Source organism: Plectropomus leopardus, chromosome 17 (assembly GCF_008729295.1).
Source record: "Plectropomus leopardus isolate mb chromosome 17, YSFRI_Pleo_2.0, whole genome shotgun sequence".
Lineage (NCBI taxonomy): Eukaryota > Metazoa > Chordata > Actinopteri > Perciformes > Serranidae > Plectropomus > Plectropomus leopardus.
This window is the reverse complement of record NC_056479.1, coordinates 7,903,506-7,915,489: the sequence shown is the minus strand read 5'-3', so window position 1 is coordinate 7,915,489 and position 11,984 is coordinate 7,903,506. Positions and strand designations below refer to the sequence as shown.

General features: G+C 38.4%; 1 protein-coding gene and 1 pseudogene across 1 annotated transcript; both read left to right on the top strand.

Annotated features, from left to right (window-relative positions):
• Positions 1–2,672: 2,672 nt before the first annotated feature.
• LOC121956214 lies at positions 2,673–5,732 on the top strand (annotated as a pseudogene).
• Positions 5,733–8,874: 3,142 nt separating this feature from the next.
• Positions 8,875–11,961, top strand: LOC121956742 (amine sulfotransferase-like). The gene is made up of 6 exons (XM_042505114.1): positions 8,875–9,077; positions 9,181–9,386; positions 10,101–10,227; positions 11,190–11,284; positions 11,489–11,660; positions 11,747–11,961. Exons 1-6 carry the CDS (start codon positions 8,936–8,938, stop codon positions 11,854–11,856), a joined length of 852 nt encoding a protein of 283 aa, XP_042361048.1. The 5' UTR covers positions 8,875–8,935; the 3' UTR covers positions 11,857–11,961.
• The last annotated feature ends 23 nt before the right edge of the window (positions 11,962–11,984 follow it).

Below are 11,984 nucleotides of genomic sequence, written 5' to 3'. Positions count from 1 at the left end.
AAAAATTGAACAAAAAAGCAAGGCTATAGTATGGCAAAAATGTCAAAAAATGACATTTCCTAAAAACTGCTGAAAACTGATGAAAATGACATGAAATAGTCCATAGAGACAAGCCATTGCATAGAATGTTGCAAAAAAATGCCAAAAACACCCAACTATGGCATGTCGAAAAATTGACTGAAAAAGCAAGGCTATAGTATGGCAAAAATGGCAAAAAATGACATTTCCTAAAAACAGCTGAAAACTGATAAAAATGACATGAAATAGTGCGCAGAGACATTCCATTGCATATAAAATTGCAGAAAAATCCAAAAACACCCAAATATGGCATGTCGAAAAATTGAACAAAAAAGCAAGGCTATAGTATGGGAAAAATGGCAAAAAAGGACATTTCCTAAAAACAGCTGGAAACTGATGAAAATGACATGAAATAGTCCTTAGAGACACGCCTTGCATAGAAAGTTACAAAAAACACCAAATACCCCCAAATATGGCATGTCGAAAAATTGAACAAAAAAGCAAGGCTATAGTATGGCAAAAATGGCAAAAATGACATTTCCTAAAAACAGCTGAAAACTGATAAAAATGAAATGAAATAGTACGCAGAGAAATGCCATTGTATCGAAAGTTGCAAAAAACGCCAAAAACACCCAAATATGGCATGTCGAAAAAATGACAAAAAAACCAAGGCTATAGTATGGCATTTCCAAAAAACTGTTTTAAAACTGATGAAAACAACATTAAATAGCGCGCAGAGACACGCTATTGCACAGAATGTTGCAAAAACGGCCAAAAACACATTATTAATGCATGTTGAAAAAATGACCAAAAATGCAATGCTAAAGTATGGCAAAATATGTCAAATTTTGACATGTCCAAAATTTGCTCAAAACAGCTTGAAATGATATAAAATAGCATGCAGTGACATGCCATAGCATTGAATGTTGCACAGCCAAAAACACTTTAATAATGCATGTTGAAAAAACAACCAAAAAATTCAATGACGATGCCAAAAATCAGCTGGAAATGGCACAAAATAGCATGCAGAGACACACTATAGCATAAAATGTTGCAAAAACAGCCTAAAACACCATAATAACATGTCGAAAAAACGGCCAAAAATGCTGTACTAAAATTGCGAAAATGTCAAAATATGATTTCTCCCAAAAATGCTACGAACAGCTGAAAACGAATGCATATTTAAAAAACCACCAAAAAATGCAATACTATAGTATGGCAAAGAATGTTAAACATGACTTGTCCAAAAAATGTTGGAAACTGCATAAAAAAGCGCGCAGTGACACGCTATAGCATAGAATGTTGCAAAAGTGGCCAAAAACACCATCATAACCCATGTCGTACAGAGTTTAAAATATAAAATATGACTTTTCCTAAAAATGCTGAAAACAGCTGAAAACACCATAAACATAAAATATTATTCCCAGACAAGTCATAGCGTGGAGCAATGAATATTGAAAAACATCATAATATATCATGTTGAAAAAACATCTGAAAAACACCATATTATAGCGTAGCCGCAGCTCTCCTCTTTAAGAGTCTCTTTCTCCCCCTTAGTCAGACACTCCATATAATCGAACGCCACCTCAGACCTGTGACAGAGTTGCTTATTTTAGCGGTAGGGTGTATCTTTTCTTTTCTCTTTTTTGTACGTGATGTGTACCCAACAGTGTTTATTTTCACAGTTGTCCAGACCAGGAGGGAAACCCCGGTCCATCCACTCTTGGGGGATCCAGGGTGGACCTTCGGTTGTGTTTGAGTCTTTCATTCACTTGGGGTCGGCAGAAGCATAGCAGCAAACAGAAAGTTTGCTTTTTTTCGCTTAACTGGTTTCTTTCTCTTTTTTAGCCACTTACCAGATTCTCTCAAGGATGAAAAGGTGAACACACAGGGTTTGTAGAAAAAGGTTAAAACTGCTCGAGGCAGGCTTTATTCAAAGATAAAAATGTCAAAAGCGTAAATCAAAAAAACAGTTACCTAACTCCCTGTTAAAGGAGCTATCTGTAGCGTCTAATGCAGAGTCTAAGCGAGATAAGGAAAAACCACACATGCATATAATGAATCAAGTTTCAAGAGCAAAAAGCACAGACAATGATCCGTTGTTTCTCTTTTATCTGGAGGTCCGTCGCATTATCACTCCCTCCACTCTCCATCTCTTGTCACTTGTCACTGGAAAAAGAAGCAACAAAATAAACAACACAGAAAGAAAAAAAAAACATAACATATAAGAGGTCTTAGGGTGATGTATAATTTAAGGCAAGTTGCCTAATTTAAACCTAAATACCCAACATGATGATACATGCAATAATTATGAGTAATCTGTCTCATAGGCTAAATAAGCACACCATTTTTGCCACTATTTTTCTCCCAAATCCTTTTGGAATTGTATGGAAGTCATTTGTTCCAAAATGTTAATGTTTAGGGGTGGCATGTTGTAGAAACTTCCTCCACCTTGGGAAGGGGCATGTTGGGGTAGAAGATTCCTCTTCCTGCAGCTGGGGAATTTCCTCCCCTCCGCATGTGGTTTCCGGTCAACGGTTGCTCAAACGGCTGCTGCTGTTGCTGCTGCTGATTCATAAACATGTTGAACAAACTCATGAGCCAGGGTGCAGCCCCTTGCATGTTCATAGAGGGATTCATCTCCCTCGGGGGGAATGAGCAACCTGAGGTAGGATCTGGGTGCAAGTCTCCATTCTTGGCTGGTCTACCAACAACAACACAACAAAGGATAACTACCATATAGGTTGTCTTACTATAGCATATCGTCCAAAACGTCATAAAACCTTCATAGTGTATTTTATCATTCAAAACTGCATTTAAACGTCTTAGTAAAGCATGTTGTCCAAAATGGCAGACAAAACCTTCAAAGTAAAGTATGTCATCCAAAATGGAATAAAAAATTATAGTAAAGTATATTGTCCAAAATGTCAAAAATATGTCATAGTATATAGCATGTCGACCCAAATGGCAAAATAATGTAATAGTATAAAATTTCACCAAAATGGCCTAAAAATCAAAAAAAAGTCATACTATAGCATGTCTTTCAAATCTGTCTAAAAACATCTTATTATAGCATATCGTCCAAAACGGTATAAAAACATCAAAGTATAGGATGTTGTCCAGAATAGAAAAAAAACAATGTACAATAATACAATATGTCAAACAAAATGTAATAAAATTGACACAGCATCATAAGTCATCCAAAATGGCAGAAAAATGTAACACTATAGTATGTGGTCCAAAAAGAAATTAAAAAGTCATTGCATGCAGTACAGTACAGCATGTCTTCAAAAACTAAATAAAACCATCATAGTTATAGTATCTCGTCCAAACCAGCATAAAAAGTCATAGTATAATATGTCATTATAAATGGCCTAAAAACTTCACACTATGGTATATCGTCCAAAATTGTATAAACACGTCAAAGTATATCATGTCAGCCCAAAAGGCAAAAAGAAAACATCATAGTATAGCAAGTCATCCAAAACAGCAAATAAATGTAATAGTACACTATGTCTTCCAAAAAAGCATAAAAATGTCATAGTATAGTATGTCATCCAAATCGGCACAAAAATTTCTTATTATGGTATGACGTCCAAAAAGCCATATAAACTTCATTCACAACTTAACAGTGACAACAACATCCATGCAGGTGGCTTCTTCAGGGGCTTGAACGGCTCATCTCCTGGGCAAGGATGAGCTTCAAGCCTGCTAAGTCCAGGTCTGTAGTCCTAAAAAAGGGTAAAGTGTCCGACCGGTTCCGTTTTGCCCTGGGAGAGACCACAATTCCATCAGTGACCAAGAAACCGGTCAAGAGCCTGGGCAAGATCTTTGACAGCTCCTTGAAAGACTCAGATGCCATACAGCGAACCAAGAGCAAACTGTCCACCTGGCTCACAGCGATTGACAAATCTGGCCTCCCTAGAAAATTCAAAGCCTGGATCTACCAGCGTGGAGTCCTGCCAAGAATACTCTGACCCCTGTTAGTCTACAAAGTACCAATAACAACGGCAGAGGCTCTTGAAATGTCTATCAGCCAGTTTCTCAGGAGACGGCTGGGGCTCCCCCAGTCCTTGAGCAGCATCGCCCTGTACGGCCATTCCAACAAGCTGCACCTTCCTTTCAGTGGACTAACAGAGGAGTTTAAAGTCATCCGTTCCAGAGAAGTGATGATGTACAGGGACTCCGAAGACACCAAAGTCGGCGCAGCAGGAATCCTCGAGAACACCGGGAGGAAGTGGCGGGCACAAGAAGCCATCACTAAAGCTCAGGCGCGACTAAAGCATAAAATGCTGGTGGGCCCCATGGCAACTGGACGAGCAGGACTTGATTCCTTTCCGAAGCCGCGCTACGATCTGGCCCGTGGAGAGGAGAAGCACCCACTGATCCAGGACGAGATATGAGCAGAGGTGGAGGAAGAACGCTGCAGTAAGATCGCCGGCCTGTCCAAACAAGGAGCGTGGACCAGGTGGGAGCAGACTGATTCCTGCAGAGTCACCTGGGCAGAGCTCTGGAAAGCAGAACCATTTCGCATTGTGTCTCGTCCAATCAGTCTATGATGTCCTCCCAAGCCCGGCCAGCCTAAATACCTGGGGACTGGTGGACACTCCTGAGTGCAAGCTGTGCCAGAAGAGGGGCAGCCTGGAACACATCTTGAGCTGCTGCTCAAGAGCGCTAGGGGAGGGTTGGTACCGCTGGCGCCACAACCAAGTGCTGAAAGCTTTGGCAGAATCCATCTGCACAGCGATCCAACACTGCAAGACCCAGGCAGCCCCCAAACAGTCAATCACCTTCATTAGAGGGGGGCAGAAGGCACAATATCACCAGCCTAACTCTACAGGGGGGCTCCTCACCACAACTCCGGACTAGCAGCTTCAAGTCGACCTCGGAAGACAGCTCAAGTTCCCTGCCAACATCACAACCACTTCTCTCAGCCCAGACATGGTACTAACATCGGAGTCCACCAAACAAGTCGTTATTCTGAAACTGACTAGTTGTGTCCCAATTCAGGGTCTGCATCCTTTGGAGGATGCAGCCTACGCGGTCTACAGAGGCAACTCCTTCAGAGGCACCTCCGAGGGCCGCATCAACGGTTGTTAATGCCCTTACCCCTACGTCAGTTGATTCCTGCCATTACGACAATTATTTTTGAAGATCACGGGGGCGCTAGGAATCTTGGGAAATGGAAGGCCTCGAAGGATAGTAGCGATGTGTCATTCAAACAGAGGGAAAACAAGGCCGCATTTGTGGGCTGCATAAGAAGAAGCCTTCAAATTGGGACCAAATGGGACACCCTTCGTGCAGCGCTGTGACATAAAGGCCTTCGAATGGAGCCTCCGAAGGATGCAGACCCTGAATTGGGACATAGCTACTGTTCTCTGGGAAGACTGGATTGAAGAGGCCCACAAATGAAAGAAGGCCAAATACGCAGAGCTCAGCACAGAGTGCCGGAACGGCTGGAAAGCCCGCTGTGAGCCAGTTGAGGTCGGGTGCCGAGGCTTCGCTGGCCATTCACTTCTGAGAACCCTCAAACTCCTTGGAGTGAAAGGACTGCAATTGAGAGCCATCAGAAACATCCTAGAGGCTGCAGAGAGGTCCTTGCGGTGGCTGTGGATCCATAGGGGGGATCCATGGAACAACACGGCATTTGGACACAAGCCGGTGAATGGTCAATTCCCGGCTGGGTCGCCTGGACGAGGGTGTATGAAGATTAAAGACCCGAAACACCCTATGACCCCGGGTACTTCACTGATGACATGTCCAAGTAGCACCAGAAGGTGTATTCAAACTCTCATAGTACAGCATGTCGTCCAAAGTTGCAAAAAAGTCACAGTATACTATCTCATCCAAAATGCCCTGAAAACAGTATCTAAAGCATGTTGTCAAAAGAGACTTAAAAAAGTCATAGCATAGAAGGTCATCCAAAATGGCATGAAAACATCACACTTTAGCATATCATTCAAAATGGTACAAAAATGTCACAAAATAGCATGTCATTACAAAGGTGCAAAAAAAGGGTCATAGTATATCGTCCAAAACAGCAAAGAACAATCATAGTATACCATGTATACCAAACGGTATGAATGCAAATGTATAAAAATGTCATAGTATAGCAAAATGGCATGAAAACATCATACAACAGTATGTAGTCCTAAAAAAAGCATAAAAAACATCATACTATAGTATGTCAAAACATCATAAAAACCTCAGAGTATAGTATGTTGTCCAAAACGGCTTAAAACATAATACAATAGTATGTGGTCCAAAATGGTATAAAACAGTCATAGTATAGTATGTCATTCAAAATGTCATAAATATGTTATAGTATAGTAGGTCGTCCAAAACGACATCAAAACTTCATAAAAACGTCAAACAAGATGATGTCATCTAAAACAGCATTAAAATGTTACAGTGCAGCATATCGTCCAAAATAGCCTGAAAAGCCACAGTACAGTAAGTTGTCCAAAACGGCTAAATAATGTCATAGTATAGTATATTGTTCCAAATGGCTTAAAACTTTATTATAAAGCAAGCTCTGATTATACGTAATATGTCGTCAAAGATGGTATAAAAACATCACACTACACTAGTTGTCCAAAAAGGCATGAAAAATTTGGAGTATAGTTTATCATCTAAAACGGTATAAAAACGTCATAGTAGAATATTTCGTCTAAAACGGCATTTAAACATCTTACTATGGTATGCTGTCTAAAAGGGCATAAAAAAGTCATCGTAGTTTACTGAGTCCTAAATGGCAAGAAAACATCATACTGCAGTATGTCGTCCTAAAAAGGCATAAAAAACATGCTATAGCATGTCAAACATCATAAAAACCTCATAGTATAGTATGTTGTCCAAAATGGCTTAAAACATCATACAATAGATTGTAGTCTAATATGGCATAAAAAAGTCATAGTATAGTATGTCTTCCAAAACGGTATAAAAACCTCATGGTATAGTATGTTGTCAAAAACAGCATTAAAAGGTAACAATATGGTGTGTTGTCGAAAACAACAAGAAAATGTCGAACTATAGTGTGATGTGCAAAAGTGCAAAAAAGGGTAATAGTGTGGTACTTCAACAAAACGGCATAAAAACATCATACGTCATTCATCATTATTTTTACAGGGCATACTATAACTTTTTTGAGTTTTTCAATAATTTTAACATGCTATTCTGTGACTTTATTTTATGTTTTTCTACATGCTATACTATGACTTTGTTTTAACATGCTATACTTTATCTGTCTCACCTTACAGGTACTCACCTGTACTGCTTGAAAGTAGATCCAGCGACCTGGTATTACCCCGGCTTTCAACCCCTGAACTCTGATGTTGTTGGTTCACCATGTGACTGGCTTCGCGACCGCTGATTGTGCTTGATCCATGTCCACCGGGATGCCACTTCTGCCTGCTTAGAGATGCTGTGCACCACTTCCTCAACGAAGGAGCCAAAGGCATCCTTTTTTCAAAGGCAAAGGACTCATCAAAAAAATCGGTCAATTTTGCCAGATCAATCTCCTGAATGTTGAGGGTGAAATCTTCCTTAGCATGGTGGCTCATGGACTAGCGGGATACCTGCAAAGAAACAAACTGATTGACCAGCAACCCAGAAAGCAGGCCTCTTGGGCTTCTCTGGCTACCTGGAAAATGCTAGTGCCATCTGACAACCAGATCTAGGCTGCCAAGAAGGAGGGAACCGGCTTTCATGTGGTATTCCTGGATCTTGCCAATGCCTTTGGCTCAGTCCTTCACCTCCCTTGATCTATCTTGTTAATACTCTCTGATTTATGGGATTCTTCTTTTTTTCCCTTAATTTTACTCAACTCTAGGGTAAAAGAAAATTTGAAAAACATCTGGTTTTCACAGGCCAAAAATTGTTGCCCAGAGAAACAAAAATTAAATTTAACATTTGAGGAAGTTATAGAATAATGTTTTAGAGTTATTAAAAAGACAGGGTTATTACATTTGAGGGCTAAAGAAATGCTATAATTGGTCAATTGATTGCAATTATTGTAATTCCAGTTACTGTGTGTCCCTTTGATGACCAGAGCTGGAATGTATTTAATTACATTTAATCAAGTACTGTAGTTAAGTACAAATCTGAGGGACTTTTCAAGTACTTGAGTATTTTAATCTCATGTTACTTTCCACTTCTACTCCACTACACTTCAGAGAGAAATATTGCACTTTTTACTCCACTACTTTTATTATTAACTATTACTACTACTTTAATAACTTAACAACTAAAGATTTTTTGCACACAAACCAAACGAAAATATAAACTCAACTCAAACAATTAGTCCATTAATTAGAAAATTAATGGGCATCCATATTTAAAATTGTGTAGGTCATTTTTCATGCAAAAAAAAATTCATGGTGCCAGCTTCTCATAATATGCATGCAAACTTAGCTCTTATTCTTTTAATTATTTTGATTTCCTAAATGTATAATAAATCAAATCAAATTTGCATGTGTACTTTCATACTTCAGTACATTTCCCTAAAATCACATTTACTTTTTATAAGTTTAGGATGCCTAATATGTGACTTATGATCAAGTGGAATTTAGCATTGAACACACCTGTGTAAGAGCAAATTTGGATACTTAAGAACATTTTGTGCATCTTGAGTTGACTTCACTTATATTTTTCCCAACCAGAAAATTAAGAGAAAATATAAGACAAATTTGAGAGACTGTTGCTGCATGAGGCCTAACGTGTTACATTTCCAGCCTTCTGTTGGTAGCAGTGCTTATCCAGCTGTCACTTTTTCACTTGCAGGCCTATGCATAAAGAGGCTAACTGCCAATAACAACATCAAAATAAAAAACATCAAAGTCCAGAGTCCAGCTCTGTTCCTGTGAGCTCTACTGTGGTCCCTAACATTTCCCTCACTGTTCTTTGTGGATAAGAAGCAATGGAACAAATCAACGACTATTTGTTCAGGTATAAAAACTTCAACTTTCTTGCTAAGTACGCAACTCCAGAGTACATTGATTTGCTCCAGAGCTTTGAAATTCGAGATAGTGACATATTCCTTGTCACTTATCCAAAGTCAGGTGAGTGAGACACATTCTAAATCAGATTATTTACTTTTACACTTGTGTTGACTGTAAGGAAAAGATTTTCTAATCAGGTATTAATTTATTCCCCACCTTACAGGCACTATATGGACTCAACAAATCATCATCTCCATCTGTGAGTTAGACGGGGGTCTGAATGAATATCCAAACAACATGGAGCAAATGCCGTGGCTGGAGTGTAAGGAGGAGGGAAAAGATTACACCTTACGACCGTCTCCACGACTCTTTTCCTCTCACCTTATCCCCGCTCTCATGCCTCCAGGACTGGAAGACAAGAAAGCAAAGGTCAGTATTATATGGAATCCAAAAAAGTATAAAGAATATGTTCATATGATAATACTGTACATGTCTTTACATATTAATATCTATCCATAACTATTTATTCTGTGTATACTATGATTAGTACTTTGTAGATAGTACTGTAGGTAAATGTAGGTAAAGCAAAACAAGGGATACTATATGGAAAAGATTACCCCTTACGACCGTCTCCACGACTCTTTTCCTCTCACCTTAAAAGACTCATTAAGATTAAAATCCCCTTTTCCAAGAGTAAATACAAAGAGCAAGCACAACCTTCAGTTAAACAATCAGATACAAGTCTCATAGACCAACAGTACTTTTTTCTCAGCTTTTTAAAACTTAAATGTCCTAAACATGGCCGTTGTGAAAATAATTTCCTACAGCTGTTACTTTATGCCTGTCAGCTGTAACTGAGAGATTAAAAGTCCAAATGATGAAAATATATTAAAACTTACACTTTCTGAACCAAAAGCAGAAACAAAGGGGAAATCTTCACTAACTAAAATCACAAAAGTATGTAAAAATTATGATAAACATTTGTCTTCTTAAATAAAAAGTAATTGTGACAAGTAGGTCTTCGTGACTGAGCCAGATTTAAAACTCAAGGTATCATATTGTTAATTATTCAAGTGGAGGTTGGTATCAAGGAGAGAACCTATTAGTTTCAACTCTGGGTTGATTAATGTTTGTCTTTGTCAGATTATCTACGTGATGCGGAATCCAAAGGACAACATTGTCTCTTATTACCACTTCAGTTGCAGCTTTATTGCAATGGAGACTCCCAAGAGCTTTGAGGACTTCCTTGAGAAGTATGTGACAGGAAACGGTAAGATACCTGATAACCATCTAATCATAAAGAATTGACAGAAAGGAATACCTACAGATGCAAATCATCTGATTATGTATATCTTTTTTAATAACTTAATATTGAGAGCAATTGAAAATCTTGATTTGATTGAAATATTTCAAAATCTCCTTCAAAAATGCAAGAACTGATTCCTTCACTGCTGAATGATCAAACTGACAAAACATTACACTGTTGCATTCAGATTGTGGTATTTTGCAGAAGAAAAATATCTCTGAGAATGTGTGTTGAAGTGATGACCAACTAATGCAATGTGTTACTGCAATGTGTTGTGGTATTTTAAGAAAAATATTTTTCTGACATATTGAACAAGCCCAATTCCCAAAAAGATCTGTTGTAAAACTTTTGTAAAACAGTTTCAAGGTGGACACCTAAGATTACCGTCATCAAATTAGTATTTGGCCAAATGTCTCCCCTTCTGTTTCTGAGTTATGACATTGAGAAATGACCAGAAAAGTGTTTTTGCATAAAAATATAAATGTAAATGTCAACACTTCATTATTATACTCTATTACCTGAAAACATAACGCCCGGTCAACCAGAGCGTGGAGTCATAAAAAACTATAAAGTTTATCAGTTTAACCATCAAAGCTCTCATCTTTGCACTGTTTCCAAGTGAAACTAGGTCACAAGATTTTGCAAATCATTGCATTCTGTTTTTGTTTGTTGGAATCAGGGTTGTACTATGACCTAATATTTTGTTTTTTACTACATACTATAAGTTTTTTATACTATACCATCAAAGGTTTTTATACCATTACAGCTTTATGACACTTTATGGCACACTATCCTGACTTTTTTATGATATTTTATATTGTTGTTTTTGCACTTCTCTTTGTACTGTGTTTGTGAACTACTGCCATCGTGACTGTGACTGATTATTTCCCCTTACAAATAAATTGCCTATCTATCCATCCATCCAGTTTCAGGATCATCCTGGTTCGACCACATCAGGGAGTGGCATTCAAAGAAAGACCAGTACAAAATCCTCTTCCTGACCTATGAGGACATGATTTTGGTAAAAAGTGGTTTTCCATGCTGTTGTTTAGCATTTTTGTGCAGCTTGGACAGTAAAATAGTGTGGGGAAGGGACACATTTCAAATTCATTTAACACTGTGAATTAAAATGAGGCAACATTAATTTTAAAAAGGAACATTTATAAGAAAGAATACATTCTTTATCAGTGTAAAAACTGTTGTTTGCCTTCGGTTTTCCTTTTAGGACTTGAAGGCAACAGTAACTAGGATCTGCAGTTTTTTGGGGAAGAACTTGAGTGAAGCAGCTATTGAGGAAGTTGTAGAAAAAGCTACATTTGACACCATGAAGAAAAACTCAAAAGCCAACTACGAGTTTCTGCCAAAAGAGCAGGTGAAGAAAGGCTTCATGCGTAAAGGTAAAATAACATAACTGCAGCTTAGGTGCATAAACACTTCACCAGATATTGAGTCTAGTTTGGTTTTCTTTTCTTTTTAATGACAGGTAAGATCGGTGACTGGAAGAACTACTTTACTGACGCTCAGAGTCAAAGAGTTGATCAGCTTCTTCAGGAGAGACTCGGTGATTTGTCTCTGAAGTTTATCTGGGAATAAGCAGCCTCCAACCATAAGATGTTTACATCTTTCTAAGCCAAAGATCCCAAAAATTCACAGACACCATATCTGTCTTGTGCTTACAGAATCTACAGTAGCTAATGTTAACTGTTGATATGCATCACAAT